General features: G+C 41.0%; 2 protein-coding genes across 2 annotated transcripts; both read left to right on the top strand.

Moving 5' to 3' along the window:
* The first annotated feature begins 276 nt into the window (after positions 1–276).
* On the top strand, positions 277–8,994 carry slc27a4 (solute carrier family 27 member 4). Its single transcript, XM_079551991.1, has 14 exons — positions 277–661; positions 1,624–1,785; positions 3,977–4,187; positions 4,365–4,548; positions 5,499–5,657; positions 5,953–6,022; positions 6,167–6,258; positions 6,396–6,505; positions 6,678–6,887; positions 6,972–7,098; positions 7,196–7,333; positions 7,411–7,575; positions 7,762–7,908; positions 8,019–8,994. The coding sequence occupies exons 2-14, from the start codon at positions 1,625–1,627 to the stop codon at positions 8,174–8,176; spliced, it is 1,932 nt and encodes a 643-aa protein (XP_079408117.1). The 5' UTR covers positions 277–661; position 1,624; the 3' UTR covers positions 8,177–8,994.
* A 5,658-nt stretch (positions 8,995–14,652) lies between these two features.
* ptgdsa (prostaglandin D2 synthase a) lies at positions 14,653–17,962 on the top strand. Its single transcript, XM_079552038.1, has 6 exons — positions 14,653–14,823; positions 15,880–16,019; positions 16,148–16,224; positions 16,290–16,400; positions 17,592–17,693; positions 17,760–17,962. The coding sequence occupies exons 1-6, from the start codon at positions 14,731–14,733 to the stop codon at positions 17,783–17,785; spliced, it is 549 nt and encodes a 182-aa protein (XP_079408164.1). The 5' UTR covers positions 14,653–14,730; the 3' UTR covers positions 17,786–17,962.
* The last annotated feature ends 484 nt before the right edge of the window (positions 17,963–18,446 follow it).

Here is an 18,446-nt window from a genome sequence, read left to right as displayed (position 1 = left end):
ATGTACCAGTGCCCATTGCCCAGTGTGTGTCCACGCGCACACCATGCGTATAAACCACTGAAGTATATGACCCTAGTCTGAATGGGGTGGAGGCAGATTCCATGCACCGCTGCCTGGGCTGTCACTGCCGGGTGGAAACTGGACACTGCTCGTGTACTGCATTCCCCTCGTCACAAATGCCGCAGACCCTGCCCCTGTCGGATGAATGTAAACGAAAGCCGAAGCTCTGATTGGCCGAGGCGCGCGTCTGTCAATCCTTATTCCTTATGCTCTGATGAGATGCTGACGGCGGGGGGCGGGCGCAGCTAAGGAAATTATAAGGTCATTTGAATTACGCTGGCTAGCGAGCTCGTCGGCTACAATGAGCTGAACAAATAACATGAATGGCTGCGATAATTGACGAGTGATGAGCGCTTGGTCAAAGTCGACGTGCGCAGTCAGGTGAATTTGACTTTGGCCTGGCGGCGGAGACGAGCCGCATCACCGCGTGTTATTATCAGCGGCAGAGAGAGGGGATCCCGGTGCGTGTCTGCGCGTTTCTGTGAAGAGCCAGGCGAGAAACGGAGGGGGCGACCAGGCTGGCCTGTAAGCCGATCAAGGAAGCGCACACGACGAGTTTCACACTGGATTTCATGTTGTGACGGTGAAATACAGTTGTAAGGTATGTAGCGTATTTGCCTACAATGTACAGTCATTGTATCAGAGGACGGGGCTGTGCTCCAGGGGAAAAACGGAGAACGGTCTGTTGTCCTCTCTCAACCTTGTGCGCCTGCAAACACCTCACCACCCGCTACCTGTGTCTTTATATTCAGTGTTTACCCTCCGTCATGCGTAAAGCTATGAAACATGAGATACATTTAAAACGTTAGCTCCTCCATCAGATCCATCTACTGTTAGGCTAGCTCATGCTGCGGCTTATTCAGATTCCCAGGCGCGCGTATTTCCAAATATCGCTTTATAAGGCACGAGCCGCACGCACATGGTGTTATTAATGATATGTTGTTGGCAACATATCATTATATCATATCATTGGGCCTCGTTTGGATTCCGCAATATGATGTGAAGCGCGCTTCTGAAATTTCCGGGTACCGATGATGAAGCTGCTTTTGGTGATTCTGCTCTGGGCCATATCCTGTCAAATCCATTCGTTTTCGCCATGCATGTTCATTCTCTGTTCGAGTGACGAGTTGAATGACTGTCGTTCAGTATCATCAAATAACTGAATGTAAAAGAAAAGAGCCATCATCATTTTAGCTCATTGCACAGTGGGATCCCCCTGTCAGCATCTGCATATGGGTAATGGTGCAGTTACATACTGCTGTTTCCTAAAGGCCACTGGCCCTAACCAGACTAATAAATAGATAATAAGTGGCTTGTAAACCTATCGTGACTGCTCTAGGAGCATGCTTTAGCTATCAGGTTGCACTGAACACCACTGTCAACACACACTGTCCTCTGATGCTCTGGGCTGTTACTATGGCTTTAAGTCCAGATTTCCCCAAGGTCCTGTAGCCACCAGCTTTTCTCTCTTTATTCAAACCTTGCACGTGATCATCATCACGTGGTAAAACATAATATTGATTTGTGACTCCTTACACTGCATGTAATTTATGATTCTTTCAGGATGATGCGTCTAGCAAGTTGCACAGCACTGTTGTTTGTGCTGAAGCTGCTGGTGGGCCTGCCCTGGTACCAGGTCATCCCAGCCATCCTCATCCTCTTCCTTGGCAGCGGAGGATGGAACTCCCTGCACATATTTTCCAAAACAATTGGCAGAGACTTACAGTAAGTGATTGTGTGTAGACGAGGCAACTATGTGATATTGTACCTACAATCTTAACTGCATAGGCCTTTTCCGTTCTAGATACTACTCTGAATAATGTACTCTACATGTATATGAGATAGAGCTAGTAGTGGCTGACCACCGACGCTTACAGAAAATACCTGTTAAACATACAGATTTTAGACGACTAAACAATATTATATATATATTTTCCTTATTGTCAAATGTGTCTTAGTATCATACAATTATTAATTTACAGAATATGTCAAAATTAGACGTGAGCAAAGTTGTTGAAAATGCATAATGGGGACACACAAGCGGGATAAACTCTGGCAAGCGGCAGGTACCAACATCTATTAAGAAGTCAAAATGAAATGGTAAACAAAACCGCATCTTAATATCTTTATTGTGTTTCTAATAATTGGGATTTTCTGTTGTAAGTATGACGACTCATTCCCACTCTCCGTAGCCTGTGTAGTAACATCTAATAACAGGATGCTGCTGCTGTGAGTGCTAATGCCTCATTTTCATGCCTTTTTTAAGACCCTGTTTCAAAACTTTGTGGCAGAGCAGGTTTGTTGAAATATTTAAGGACAAAGAAAGAATGGGGGAAGGAGCGTAGGCATTGTCGCGGCCCCACCATAAAGCTAATATTTACTTTGGTTGCCATGGTAAATTCTGCAGTTTTTCTCCCCAAGTCAAATGTGTGATAGTGACGTTTAGAGAATCTGAATTAGCAATCAAGTTGATGTTCCAGATTTGGACAAAATAACCACAACAGCTTTCTGGTTTTCTTTCTTTATTGTCGCATACATTCCAAGTGCTGTGTACACAGTGTCAACAGCTAGAGGCTAGTTTGTGATTGGCTTAGTTTCCAATGGGGGGTCACCAGATCATGTAGATATATAATCTAATATTTTATTGTAGCATGTGTGTGCTATTTCACCAGAGTGCCATTATTTGTACGTAATTTCATGAAGTTTACTTTAGGGATTTGTTTTTTTGTCTTTATTTTTTAAGAATTATATAGACTAATGTGCCTATTTCTCACGGTTTGACCAGGGTGGGGGGTCACGAACCCCTTTAACTGTTATAATGGGAGTCGTGGCTCCAAAAGGTTGAGAACCACTGCAATAAGCCATAATAAAAAACTAAATAAGATTAAAAGCATTCACACACAGCTTTTAACACTGCTGTGGTACATTTTATTGTCTAAAACATGGGACATAAAAGTCGGTTCTGGCTTTTGCCAAACAATACTATTGATAAATAGTTTTGACATTTTTTGTTAGTCTTATGAAAAATGTTAAAATCAACATAATAAATAAATACTATACTTTGATTGTAACTAAAGCAGGACCCATCTGCAATATTGAGATTCATTCCGGTAGCTCTGTGGGTAAAGTTGCTGACGGCCTACATGTCCTCAGCATCGTGGGTTCAAGTCCTAACTCCGACAAGTTGCTGAAAGCCTCACCCTCTTTCACCAAAGCCAAAAAACAGCCCATAAACTTAAACTACGCTACAGATTTAGAACACTAGTCAATGACACTATGCTTATCTCAGACAAATTACACTGTCATATATCTACGATAACTGATCTGAATCTTTTCTTGACTCCACAAAGCACTGAAAACCTTTGTCCCATAAATTTTGCAAGGTGTCATTCTGAATTGTTTGTGCGGTTGTTAAAGGCATACTTTGGACTCTGCCCCCCAGCTATCTGTCATATAGCATGTAATGTGCCTGGTTATTACCTTTTTAATTGGATACACGAGCCATTAAAGCATAAATTTGTATGGGGCTGTATTTTTAAGCTTTACACTGGAGAATCAATTAATTTTTTTATTTATTTTAAGCAGTGCATACAGCATAAGAGATTGTTTTATCATAATCAAGCTGGATTCTCAGCAACAGAGATTTTAAAATGTAAAATATTCAATTTACCGCTCACATTACCAGTTTGTAGTGACCCAGCAGTAATTGTCATGTAACTTTTTTTCTCCTTTCTTTACAAACAATGAAAGAGGGAGCGAGTTAAGAAAGTAAGCTAAAAAAACAAAGTCAGCGACAGGGCCATTAACCACGCGGTTCTGCTGCTGTTCTATTTACTTTTTTATTGTTGTTTTGGTTTGTGCTACTTAACGAACCTTGTGCTTTTTACTAACATGCCACACTCTTTTATACTTTTAGTGCGGCGTATGTGTTGCTGCGAGTGAAGTTGAACGTGAAACGCCATTTGCGAGAGAAGAACACCATCCCGAAGATCTTTGCCGAAACGGTCCAGCGCCACGGCAACAAAACGGCACTGATCTTCGAAGGCACAGGAGAGAGGTGGACGTTCAGACAACTTGATGAATACTCCAATAGGGTCGCAAATCTGCTGCTGCAACGAGGTTTTAAGGTACGGCGCTAAAATAAGTCGCACATTAACCGTAGAGCATCAACTAGAGGTGAAAATTATTGTTCTACGCTATAAAAGAAAGAAAATGCTTCAAATTTGTGTGTGACAAAGTATTGTAAGTTTTGTGTTATACCGTGCAGCCCAGGCAAATGAAGTCATGAATGGTGTGTTCTGTAGGAAGGGGATGTTGTGGCTGTCTTCATGGAGAACAGGTCCCAGTATGTTGGTCTGTGGCTGGGAATGGCGAAGATCGGAGTGGAGGCTGCGCTCATAAATTTCAACTTAAGACTGGAGGCGCTGGTCCATTGTGTCACCATATCCAATGCTAAAGCTGTGGTGTTCGGATCTGAACTGACTGAGGGTAAGCGACGTGTCAATTATCTTGTAAAATCCTGAAGGTCTCCATTTGTGAGAGCATTTTTAGTCTGTCTCCTCCTCTGACACTAAGGGAGATTAACTCTAGTATCATGACTTTGAGCGGGGTGATGCTGGTATGGACAGGTCTTACAGCTTAGTTGTGTTCTGATTTGTGTCTCAGTATAAAAACCACAGGACCCGTCCAGTCTATAGATCACATGCGTTGTATTGCAACTGGCATAATACTGGCATCTAAAAGTTATTTTACCAGAGGAGTCGCTAAAGGAGGTGGCTCTGTTCATTTATGGTTATATGGTTGCACTCGTCACACTGAAAAGTTCCCACTAGCTTGGGAAAGAACAACTTTCTTTGGACTGGCAGGTGATGTTAGAGGGTGGGTGCTCTGCGCACTGCATAAGGAGGCGTGTGGAATCAATCTGATCCTTTGGACAAGACATAGAACCTCTTGTTGTTTTACTTTAATCAATGGCACGTTTTACAGCTGCACAATATATTGGCAAATTATTTTTAGCAATCAAGTGACGCACAATATCCATATAACACTGTGGTTTACAGTGATTTACACACAGATTTACACACCCTATAACAGAAATGCTTGTTAAATTAATAACATGCAAAATTTCAGTTTTATTCACAATGATCCGACTATAGTTCCATATTAGTCCTGTTTTGGTGCTGATTTTGTCTTGTTTTGACACAATTGCTTGAAAAACAAGTTGCTTTTGGTTTGTGTTTAATTTGAATTGAATGTACTGTATTTTAGATTATTTGAAATATCACAAAAATATTTTATTGCAATATAGACAGTTATTGAATAGCTATTTGCTTTTCTCATATCATACAGTCCTAGCCCTTTTTCATATGACTATTCATATGTACACAAATATAAGTTGATGTCTTTGTATTTACTTCATATCTCCTGTGCTCTCATAGCTGTGTCAGAGGTTCACAGTTCCATGAGAAAGGCAGTACAGATGTTGTGCTCTGGAGAGCTGGACCCTAAACGAGTCCCGGTGGGAACAGAGTGCCTGGAGACTCTGCTGGAGAGCGCCCCCTCTCACCTGCCCAAACGGCCTGAGCGCTGCTTCACAGGTAAGGATGTCCTTCTTAAGTTATGTCTCAAGGAAATACATTTGCTATCTTTAATCTGATGAGAGATAATTCTTGTAAAGCATTACTTTTTAATTTATTTCCAATTTAAAGTGTTTATAATGCTGAAAAACACTCATTTGTTGAATCACTGCTTCAGTGGCAAAATGTATCATCTGTATTTAGAAGTATATACATTCATGCACAGTCCGTTAGTGCCTGTAATGGAACACGGAAAGTTTGATCATGTTGCTTTACAGGCTGCAAATGCTCACTGTAGTTTCCCTGTCTGCCTCAGATCGCCTGTTCTACATCTACACTTCAGGAACCACTGGAATGCCTAAAGCTGCTATTGTTGTGCACAGCAGGTAGGACAGAGTCATGCGGCTCTCTGACATACGCACAACTGCAGCTGTTCTTTTTGTTGATCTATGTTGCTCTGATTTTGAATGTTAAGAATCAAAGAGACAAGGGGTTATTTGAAAGGTTTAAGTTTAAGTTTCTGCTCAAAGGTACTACCGCATGGCTGCACTGGTGTATTACGGCTTCAGGATGACGTCAGATGACGTGTTGTACGACTGTCTCCCTCTCTACCACTCTGCAGGTAAACACGTGTTTAGTTACTGTACAACCCAAGTTGATTCTGCAATCTACCTGAAAAGTCAGTCAAATGCAAATGTGTGTTCTTTGTTTTTAATAAAGAAGCTGCTCTTCTTAATAAACCCTTTGGTCTATTTACAGGCAACATTGTGGGAGTTGGCCAGTGTATTATACATGGCATGACTGTCGTCATCAGAAAGAAGTTCTCAGCCTCACGTTTCTGGGATGATTGTGCCAAATACAACTGTACTGTGAGTACATTTGTACACTTTTTCTGTATGATCTCAGCAAACACCTCTTATATTTTGCTTCTTTTCCTTTTTGTGAATTGCAGAAAATATCAAATGATATTTTGTACATATATTTTGTGTAAAAGTAAATCTGTATAGTCTTCATCACAGACTCCATGTTTGTATTCAACAGATTGTTCAGTACATTGGTGAGATCTGCAGGTATTTGCTGAACCAGCCGGTGCGGGTCACTGAGCGACAGCACCGCGTGCGCATGGCTTTAGGTAATGGCCTGCGCCAATCCATCTGGGAGGAGTTCATGAACCGCTTTAACATCCCTCAGATTGCAGAGTTCTACGGAGCCACAGAGTGCAACTGTAGCCTGGGCAACTTCGGTAACGAGGTGCGACAATGCCGAGTCTCTGTCCTGTCCATGCAGAACTCGAGCTTCTCATGCTGATTCTTTTTGTGCCGTGGTTTGTTTTAGGTTGGAGCGTGTGGCTTCAACAGTCAGATATTACCATTCATATACCCCATCAGACTGGTAAGGGTGGATGAGGAGACCATGGAGCTCATTCGAGGACCGGATGGCGTCTGTATCCCTTGTAAACCAGGTAGGATTACTGCAGTCATGTACATGCTGATATCAGCGTTGGACCTTCAAACCATGCAATATTTGTTGCTTTACTGTACATTACTTTTTTTTCACAGGGGAACCGGGTCAATTGGTTGGAAAAATAATTCAGAATGACCCATTAAGGAGGTTTGATGGCTATGTTAACCAATCCGCAACCAGCAAGAAGATTGCTCATAGTGTTTTTAAGAAAGGAGACAGTGCCTATCTTTCTGGTAATCCCACACAAACTCTAAAAATAAGTGTATTATGAGGACACGTTGTTGTCATTTCTTCTGTTTCTTTTCAATAGGTGATGTGCTCATCATGGACAAGTATGGCCACATGTTTTTCAAGGACCGTACAGGAGACACTTTCCGCTGGAAAGGAGAGAATGTCTCAACCACAGAGGTGGAAGGAACTCTCAGCCGGCTGCTCGACATGAAAGATGTCGTTGTTTACGGAGTAGAAGTGCCAGGTACAATCATTTACATCTTCCCCTCCAAAAGTTAACCTGATACCCGTGATATAAGTTACTTTTTACACAAATCTTACACTGAATATTTGACCAGTTTCCTCATACTACCATCATATATGTGGACTCAGTTATGCAAAACACTGGCATTTTTTCAGTAACCTTTACCTTTGGTTGCTTTGGTCACAGGAGCAGAAGGAAAGGGTGGAATGGCAGCCATCGCTGATCCATCTCAGTCCAGTGACCTGGAGAAGTTGGTGAAGGACATGGAGAAAGCGTTGCCTCCCTACGCCCGACCTGTCTTTCTTCGCTTCCTACCAGAGGTCAACAAGACAGGTAAATAGTCCTTTTGCAACCTGGCATTTTTAATCATTCAATGCTATTGTGTAGAATGAAAAAAGACCAGATTTTGCCAATAGACATAAATGGTCATTTTTTTCTTCCAGGAACCTTCAAGTTTCAGAAGACAGAACTGCGTCGGGACGGCTTTGACCCCAGTACAGTATCAGACAGGATGTTTTTCCTGGATTCCAGTAGAGGGCGCTACATGCCCTTGGATGAAGAGTTGCACCGCTCCATTATTGCAGGAAAAGTAAAATTGTGATGACAAAGGATGACTGCGCTGCCACACAGTGCACACGGAAACCCGCTGATAAAAGTGTATTTGATTCAGCTAAACCTGGTTATGGAATGGACACTCAACCAAATGATGAAATAGCCATACAAAAACCATCATACGATCACAATCTCTGATTAGACTTCTGCGCAGAACCCACATCCGAGCAGAGCACTGCTGTCCTCAAACTTTCAGCTGGAGTTCACTGGCTACCTCAGCTGTACAAAGAGGAGCAGAAAGCTACAAACTTGGTCTGTTTGGGTTTAAGATTCCAGCACACGATTCATAGTCCAACAATCTCAGAACACACAGCACCACGAGCTCCAGCTGCACAACTGGACATGTACCTTTTATGGGGAATTACTAGACACTTCGTGGAGAGAAATCATTTCAGATAACCAGTTTCTTTGTCAGCAAGGTGTTTTATAAAGAATTCAATTGGCCTAACCTGCACATCTCACTGTTTAAAGTGTCTTTCATTCTGACAGAGGTACTACATGTAAGTGTAGATTTCCACTTGAGGTTTACAGAGGACCTTAGGTGCGATAGGGCTCCAGCCTTTGCAGTGCAATAACCTGCTATACCATGCAAGCGCTGATCTCCAACACAATAATGTTTAACACCAAATAGAGCGTATCTAAGACATATAGTTAAGACGCTCTGATTCTTTGTTGTAATGTTTCAGTTTAATAAGGAGTCATAAAAATAGTTCAAACTACTGTATACGGAGCTCAACAGTGCCACCCTCCTCAAAACCCACTCTAGATTTTGAAAGTACATTTTACACTTTTTCCCCTCATAGTCGTAAAAAAATGAATAATTAATTAATGATGGAAACCAATATGCTATGTTGTCATAAATGACCATAAAGCCTACCATTTTAATTTGATGAATAAGATTTATCCCAAACTTTATCAACCAAAATGCTGTAAAAGTATTTTGCTCTGATTTGAAGTATTTAGTGTTATATTTCATTTAAAATCTTTGTTCTATGGTCAGTAGTCGCTAAGATTTGAAAGACTGTAGTCGATTTGGGAACCTTTGAGTACTTCATGTTTCGATACGGTTATTATCATTGCTCACAATAATGATAATAACCGTTATATTTCTCAAAATAACAATATATCAGGATTATAAAGAGACATATGTGGTCTTGAACCTGTTTCCAAAATAATGAATACACTACAAGTTAATCTTATTCATAAAATAAAAAAGATCAATGATAACTGTCATTGTTTGGTCCAAATATTTAACATTGTCGTGCTGCCCTGTACTGTTCTGACCGACTTTGCGATATATCACAAAATCAGTATATATTGTCACACACCTTGTTGTACCTTTTAACCCTTAATGTTTTATTTTCTGACACATCTGTGGGGAAGATAAATGGAAAATGTTCTTCCGAGCCGGGTTTTGAGGTTGGTGGCGACGTTAAGCCCCACAAAGGAGTGTGAATTCAGCAGAGGTTTTGTTGCGATGTGCAGGTTTGGATTTTAACTCGAGCACGAGAATGATGGAACAGAGCACCAACTTGCCTTGTGTGTTCAGTGTGACTGACGAGAGCCGTCTGATCCAAAGATTGAAAGGCTACAGTCGATGCTTGAAGATGCACTCCACAGAGCTATGAGGGGAGAGATGTTCCTTTGCCTCGATCTTTTGTGAATTGTTTGCAGTAGTTGTGTCAGACGCTGTAGCAGTACGAGTGTCTTTAGCCTCAGAGCTCTGTGCCTTACTGTGAGTCCCACTCCAGATCCACAGGCCCTGCTCCATGCTTACTGTAGTATTATTGTACTGTACTTCCTCCTGTGATGGACACTCTTTTCTTTGTAAACTTGAATTGTTCCTCCTAATGTTCACTTCAATCGTAATCGGGCCTTCCAAGCAAAGAGAAGAGAACATTTAAGCATAGCCACTACAGCTGTCACATGTCCCAGGGCAACTGTACACCTGTGTCTCTCTCTCAACACAATGCTGTTGCTGACTGCATGTGGCTAAAACCCATCCCAGCTACTATGAGCCTGAGTCGGGTGAACCTTGGACAAGAGCCAGTGAGTTACAAGGTCTCACTGTCACTTGTCTTCCTGGTATTTGCACTACTGTCTGAAGTACTGAAGGATAAAACGAGCATCAGCGACCAGGGTTTACGACTGTAAAGCTTTGTGATTCTAAACACTCCGATGGCTTGTGCTAAAGGTCTGCATATCCCTCTAAAGCTATTTCTCAAACATGGCATATGCCCTTTTAAAAATCAATACATACACAATTCATCTCTGACTCTCCACTATTGGCTCATGTTATTTCTACACAAACACCTTTGTCCATGTGTTTGCGGAAACATACAAGACTGAAAGAAGTCTATTCGAGCAATCTTAGAACATCGTTTTTCTCTGTTTGTGTTCCATTCAGAGTTTGCACTGACTGACAGTTGACCTTGACGGGTGCAGGCTCTTCAACAGTGATGGCCATTGTTGCTTGTCACTTACTTGTCCTCTTTGCGGGCAACAAAACTAGAAAGATAGGATTTCAAAGCATACCTGACTTGATTCCTGCCTCCTGCGCGTCTGTCTTCTATTTATTCTTTTAATGATGAGTGTGAAATGTTCTCATGAATGTCTGCAGAGCAAACGAGTGATCAACGTTGATGATGTATGTTGTACAGTCCATGTTTGAGGGGAATATACAGCCGCTGTTATGATGCTTCTGACCCAGAGTTGCACTAGTGAACTGGGACCACCAGGGGGCGCATGACTAAACAGCTCCACTGCAGCACTCTGATATAAAGAGATTTTAACCTTTTCTTTTGTAATAAGTTTAAATTATTTTTTTGGAACTGTCGATACTTTGAATGTTCAATGCTTTTAAATGCTTTATCTGTTTGATTTTGTTTATTTTTTATTACAATGAGGGAGTTATGTATGAGTGAGTGACAATCAACAGGTTTTTTTTTAATGAAATAAACGTTATGTTGCTTTTAAATTATGACCTACAACCAAAAGTAGACAGTTACGGAATTATTATTCTCACAAATCAGCTCTCAAACTCTTTATAGGGTTGCGTATTTAGGATTGCGCAGTTTTGTATAAATGTCTAATTGCACAAAGTCTGAAATATGAATGGCTAAACTAATAAAAGAATCACATGCAAGTAACATGTTTGTAGTGGCCTACTAATGAGTTGGCAGGTTTAAAACTGAATTACTCCCCTTTTGAGACAATACATTTGGTTATTTACAAAGTACTGTGCTGCCTAAATAATTCCAGACTTTAAAGTGTACACATTTTGTACAAGCATTTTGATTGGATTGTGATGTTGTGCAGCCCTCCTCCCAAAAGGCACAGATGCATGTGGTGATTTTAAAATAATATTGTTTAACACTGTATACTGATTGTTTTTTCCCAAGAGCTTTTTGTTCAACTCCTGATTTTTGCACTTATTTTGTGGTACTCAGGAACATCATACAGTGCTAGAGGAGAACCATTTTAGCACTTCAGCTCATGTGTGTGTGATGTGGAAATGTTTTCCCCTTTGTGTTGGATTAGTCGTGTCGCACAGTGGCAGGCAGCCGTGGTGCAGAGTAGACGTGGCGTGTGAACCGCCCACTGATGTCCACAGAACGAAAGCTATAGCTGTACAAACCTGCTTCTGAAAAAAAAAAAGTGCTGCAAAAGGAAATGATTAATAATAAAACTATTTAAATGATTTCAGTAGAGTCTGTTGAATTTTTCTATTTCACTCAAATTTGTGTTCAGTCTGACAACTCATCTTGATCCTTTTGTGTAAGGTCAATGTTATTTTTCTGATTATAGGAGCCAATCACTTGTATATTTGTTTTTTTTTCTGTTTTTCGGGGAATGCAGTCCTCTCCATTTGACCCATCCTTCAGCACCCCTGTAGTGTAGCGTCCATGTTTAGGGTCAGGAGAAGGCATAAAGTAAATCTAAACATAATTTAGAATGATTTGGTAACAACGATGGAAAAGGAAAGGTCAAAAGAACACAGTGTGTGCCATTGTGTTTCTATAAATTAGAAGGTTGACACTAATGGATTAAAAATGCCAAAGAAATAAAAGAAAATGCTGTGGGGGAACTTCCATTTGAGTCGTGATGTTAAAGGTGCGTTATGCAACTTTTTATGCAAGAGAAAAAAAAACATAATATTTGTGCATAATCGACCTTGTTGTGTAAAAAAGAAAGAACCATCGAGGACCGTTACAACACCTGGAAATGTCAAACACTCACAGTCTTCCATAGTCTGTCCGTGCTGCGCTCTCAAAGAGTTCTGCCCATAAACATGCAGTTGTCCTTGACATGTTGGGACGTTCTCTTTGTTGAATTGTTGTTACCCCGAACCCATCCCGTCCCTGGTTTATAACGATCATCCACAGACCCTGGAAGACCTACAGAATAACATCCGAACCAATTTTTTCCAACATACTAGTCAACATGTTTGAAAGAGTAGACTGAAACTTTAGAGATGGTCTGAATCAGTGTATTGGTCAAATTTAGTCACGTGATTACTGAAACTCGCCATTGCGGCGGCCAGTCATCTAATCTTAGCCTACAGTATATCAACCAATGGGTGAGGAACGTGCTTCTGTGTGGTCCTCATGGCGGCGAGCTGACATTGCTGTAATACCACCCCCTGGTGGCCAGGGGCGACTCCAAAAGACACTTGGTAGACTGGATTTTAATGGGACTTCAGACCTCTCTAGAACGGCTTAAAAGCCTGGCTCCATAGCTGTTTTTTCTAAAAATTGCTATGACCCATGTGACAACACTGGGGTAGATGAAATATTTTTAACCACGCTGGTTTTTGTATATCAGCCCGAAATAGTGGAAGTATTTTCAGTGCATTGACTGGCTATGTGGAGGCTCCGCCCCGTGAGCCTTCATACAGGGTGGCCCCACCACACTGTATGAAGTACTGCCACCACCTTGTAGAGGAGACATAATTAGGACTATGCATGCACATAATCATGTTAAAGATCATGCCGAAACAATATTATTGACATAATAGTCTTTTGGTCGATAGAGTGCATCGATAACCTGGCAAGAGCCAGGTTGATATTTACAGTGCCAATAACATTTACAATCTGGGACCGCGCCGGCTTGAATCGTTCAGAGAGAGGTCGCACGTTTGGAGCAGCTTGTGCTGATGATTAGATCAAGAACATCGTGATTCCTTTATTTAGTTTTGTAAAACGTTACATGTGTTTGTGTTATGTGTTGTAACACAATGTTGTACCTTGTGTTTTTTTGTGATTGCCGCATTATTAAATAGTCTTTTGGTTTACAATTTTGGTTCTGTCTGAAAGCTGAAGACAAGAGCGGTTCAAGATGGATTCATGTGAGTTTGTAAACTCACAAAAACCACGAGAATTCATCTTGCTGGGAAGGCAAGTGTATCCAGGGTTTGCACATTTCAAATCCAAACTGGAATACTTGAACTGCAGCAAACTGAGTTGACTTTCCACTCAATCTGCTGCTGTTGCCGTGATGGTCTGCCATGCTGTTGCTATGTTGTGACATCACAAACATGAACTCTATAGCTATGGGAATGTTAAGTGACGATGTCAATGCTATACTTCCGGGTCCAACAGAACTTTAGCCCTATTCACTCTAATGGGATTTATGAGTTTTACCTGCTGTAGAGCCGACTACAAGGCTCTTTTTAAACATCTGGTTACACAGAAATATCACATTTACTTTAGAAGGTCTTTTCTTAGATTAATTACCTTTTATCCATACTTTTATCCAGGCTTATTTTAAATATAAAAATATCTTCATTTTGAGACATATATTATTCTAATTAGGTGTAAAATGTGTTTTGTTGGCCTTTGATCTACTACTATTTCAGCTGGAGATTCAGATAAAGTTGCCCTTTCTGCTGTGTTTGTCTATGAAGCGCTCAGCAGTTTGGACATGGAGGTAGCTTGTGTGTGATGTCACACTTAACAGACGAAAACAGTAGCAATAATGCTCTATAACTCTTATTTATAATGTTTATGATTGTAATGGTGGTAAAACAAAACACGCAAATTAGTTCAAATAAGTTCCATTAATTTTTCCATTGAAATTTAAATGCTGTACTGTACTGAAAAGCTTCCTGAAAAACATGTTGGTACAGAGAGAGAGGGGTTTTCTAGAATTCTTGTGTCTTGCCCAAACCTGCCACTGTCTTTATTACAATAATACAGTATAGAGCACTGTGTTTTGCTTTCATTTGGCTGAACATTCCTAATTCCTCTTCGACGGTGTCATGCGTGGCTTTCAGTCTTGTGAAACCACATGCATGATCATCTCATCACATTTATCAGGTGATTTCCAACAATTCTAACGTCCTCATGCGGGTTTTGAACCACATTTAGCATCTTGGCTCACGTCCTGGCTTATAGAGCTCCTGTGTTGTGATTGGCCACTTCTCAGAGGGGTGGATCATTATTAAAACAAACAGTGGCAGTGAATTGCCACTCAGTACCCAGACTGTTACACTGTCTCTTTAGTGAAGCCAATCTTCAATTCCATCCACATATTTGCGTCAACATGGGGTCCACCGGGGTTGCTGTTGCCATGGTGATAGTGGTGATGATGGTTCAGGCAGACGTCAAGCCACAGAGGGATTTCAACTTGCAAAGGGTAATGTCGTTTTATTTTTCTACAGCTGTGCTTGTGCTCGACTTTCTGTTACTAAACATCCAAGGAGACAAAGTACAGTTTATTTAGTGAAGATTACATTTGGTTGTGTGTTAATTTGGGTACAAAGTCAATATTTTGAAGGCAGTGGTGCAGTCTGTGTCCCAAAGTAAGCACCTCTCTGTGTCCTGCATGAGACACAAATGTGATCAGGCTATTTGAGAGTTCTTTAAAAGCGTTATTTCTAGATTTGAAATTCTTCACTGCAGACCAACTCGTATAGTAGTTTAAACCCTTGTCCTACGGTACTTGTTCAATGTAATGTAGTTCTACCAATCATAAGAATGTATAGGTTAGAAAATACTTGCCGTCTTCCGTATTAGATGTACTTAAGGGACCAGCACCGCATTTTGAACCAACATTTTCAAGCCCATTTTCAAGCCAAAAAAAGCGAATACAGGGGAGGCCAGGGCTGGTTGTCTCATGGGTTGGTTGTCTCAGTGTTTATTGGACACTAGAGGGCACTGCGACTGAACATCAAGGTTTACATCCTGCTTCTCCTGCTGTTATATCATTTAATTCAATGATTACAACATTGAAATTAGGATCATTCGTCTTCTTTAGTGTTTTTTTTTCTTACCTGTTGGTGATTTGTTTCTGAAAACTGTAATATCCAGCAAAAAGCTTTGAATAGAGCAATTGTATGACAACCAGCCCCGGTCACCTCTACTATTCATTCATGGGGATATGTTGAGGATTATCAAGGTTTCTGTGTTTAATTTTTTCCTGTTTTTGTGTGCGCTAAAAACAAAAAGGGTAAAGGAAAATGTTCTCAAACACCTATAAATATGTGGAGTATATTTGTGCCCGTCTAAAAGCTCTCTCCTTGAAAGTGGGAGTGTATATAGCGGGAAGGTCTTCGTGTGCTGACTTGTGTGCCAACTCTTGTGCAACCCCTTTAGGTTTTGCTTTTATTCAGCAGCAAATTGCTTCTGGTATTCTTACAGATCAACATTATGTAGTCTAACTGACCAACACTGTTTTTATTATTGAGTGCAGTTTGCTGGTAAATGGTATCGAGTGGGTTTGGCGTATGACTCTCCAACGTTTCTCCAATACAAGTCCCTGGTGAAGGTGTCTATGGGCATCGTCACGCCACTTTCCAATGGCAACGTCAACCTGACCATGTGGGATCAAATGTGAGTTTTTCATGTACTGAAATCAACAAACATGTCATAAATAATGTACAGGGATTAAGGAAACGTGCTATACAAGATTCATTATTGTTATATAATCAAGCTGACTTCTTCTCAACTGTCCTTTTTAGGCCAACGGGCTGTGTGATCAAGATGTACCAGTATGTGGCGACAGATGTGCCTGGGCAGTTCACCTACTTCAGCACACGTAAGAGATTCCATTTTCACAGAACACAAAGATAATAGGCTTAATCGTGGTGTTTCATCCCACAGGTCATGGTATAACGAAGGACATCACAGTAGTGGACACAAATTACACCGAGTATGCCATAGTCCTGAAGCATAAAGTGTTCAACCGGGAGTACACCCAGGTGGCGCTCTACGGTAAGAGGAATTTCACATCAGCATCTTTTTACATCATTTTACATCTTGGTTTCGCCTGTGCCCATGTAAACGTTCAGTCAAAATCCCAGTTATGTGAAACAGGATGCTGTCCATGGGATGTTTGCATAGTATTTGTACTATGTAAACAGAGTATTCTTGTTTCCTACCACTGATGGGTGAAGCAGAAACTTCCCCGCAGCAACTATAGCTGGTACCAGGGCTTTTAAAAGTTAATATCTGGTATTAAGCAAAGCCTTACAGTATACTAGTCTTTTTGCTCTGCGGTAGTTTGAGTAGGGTCTGTCTGCGCTGCTCTCGGACTAAGCTGTCACTTTGAGAGTCTCTGCACAAACCTATTCTGTAGTTTATTTCAACTTTTCTTACTTTCTGTAGCTGTCACAGTGCTCTATGGCAGTGGCTCCCAGTGGTTTCCTCGAAGCCCCCTTTGTGCATGTTGGAGTCGGGCCGAGCCACTCAATCCAAAAACACAGAATGCATGAATCACATATAAGTAATGGCTATAAGTAATGAGTTTTCTGTATAGTATATAGTATAGAGCTAACTTAGGCTGAAGCTAATAGATACTGCTGCTGCTGCTGCTGCTGCTGCTGCTGCTAGTTAGCTCTATACTAAAAAACAAGCGACTATGTGATAGTGAGGAAATCGGAGTGAGCATATACAGTAGGTAGTGAGTTTCGACATTTCTAAACTGTTTTCAGCTTTAAGCTACTGTGTCCTCCCTTTGCTCCACTGACGCTCCAGGTCTTCCCTGGCCTGTGCCCGTGTGTGCGTAGATGCTCAGACCGAACCACAGTTAGAGAAAGACTGCCATAGACTAGGGCAATGATCCCCAACCTGAGGGGTGAGGCCCCTTGGACGGGCACCAAGGACCGTCAGGGGAGATGTTTGGCCAAAGAGTCAGATCATAAGGTATTTAAGCAAATAAAAGATAAAACATCATTAGTGATATGGGCTACAGATCTAGTTCTTTCTCAGCAGATTATTTCATAACTTATAATAATATTGATCTTCCTATATGGACATGTTATCACATTGTGAATGGGGAAGGTTGGAGAGCCTGTAGCAGAGGACGGAGTTGAACCACACCCTTTTTGGAGCTCCAGCACTAAGCATGTGTGGTATAGAATGTTTCTTCTGAATGTTTCTGACATGTCTGGTGTGTTTTTTCAGCCCGCAGTTTGAAAGTGAAGAATGAAGTCTATCAAAAATTCAAAGCTTTCGCCCTGTCCCGTCACTTCCCCAGAGACTCTATTCTAGCACCGCCTACTGCAGGTATAACAGTTACATTTTGTATTGTAACCTACTTTACCTTACTTTTGAATATACTTTTGCCAACAGAAAACTGCCCGGCCAGTGGACATTAAGAAATCCACCTCAGTGATTTGGATGTTCCTCTAAAAACAAACAAAACGTTTTCATGAAGAGCATTTGGACTTCTGTTTGAACTTTACGGGGTCCAGCTCATAATTTAATATGTTTCTATTGCAATTGATTTGACCATTTTGAGAAATGTATAAACATGCAGTAAATTCATTTGTGTTTACCTGCTATTAATAATTTCACATTGTTATTGTTGTTCTTCATTGAATTGGATCAGAATATTTTTTGTTGCCATTTTTTATTTTTTATTTGTTTGTTTGTTTGGTCGGGACCATAGATCTAAATAATAAAGATCAGTCATTCAGCCCCATTCATAGTAATGATCCCGAGTGGTCTGTGAAATTAACATGGCTGCTGAATCTCCTCTTACGAAGCCTGTTCCTGAAAAGGGCAAAAAGGCGGGAACCCTCGTGGGGCAGGCGGACCCTCCACAAAGCTCCAGAGCCTGTCAATCACAGACTTAGGCATGAGGAGTAATACAGTATGATACATTGCCCAGCGTTACATGGGTCATACTGATAAAACTATTTGGAGCCAGGCTTTAAAGGATCTGCATCATGCTATTTTAGCCATTCCAAAGTTAAGTATAGGCATTTATATGATATATTGTACCTCTACCACTATGGAGCACTCATTTTTGTGATA

This window comes from Gobius niger (genome assembly GCF_951799975.1).
Source record: "Gobius niger genome assembly, chromosome: 2".
NCBI lineage: Eukaryota > Metazoa > Chordata > Actinopteri > Gobiiformes > Gobiidae > Gobius > Gobius niger.
This window is presented reverse-complemented; position numbering and strand designations above follow the sequence as displayed.

Bases quoted from the DNA above. Each gene is read 5' to 3' on its own strand.
- slc27a4 (XM_079551991.1), top strand. From the start codon at position 1,625: ATGATGCGTCTAGCAAGTTGCACAGCACTGTTGTTTGTGCTGAAGCTG. The intron at 1,786-3,976 runs GTAAGTGATTGT...TTATACTTTTAG, and splicing joins ACAATTGGCAGAGACTTACA to TGCGGCGTATGTGTTGCTGC. The intron at 4,188-4,364 runs GTACGGCGCTAA...TGTGTTCTGTAG, and splicing joins TGCTGCAACGAGGTTTTAAG to GAAGGGGATGTTGTGGCTGT.
- ptgdsa (XM_079552038.1), top strand. From the start codon at position 14,731: ATGGGGTCCACCGGGGTTGCTGTTGCCATGGTGATAGTGGTGATGATG. The intron at 16,020-16,147 runs GTGAGTTTTTCA...TGTCCTTTTTAG, and splicing joins CTGACCATGTGGGATCAAAT to GCCAACGGGCTGTGTGATCA. The intron at 16,401-17,591 runs GTAAGAGGAATT...GTGTTTTTTCAG, and splicing joins CACCCAGGTGGCGCTCTACG to CCCGCAGTTTGAAAGTGAAG.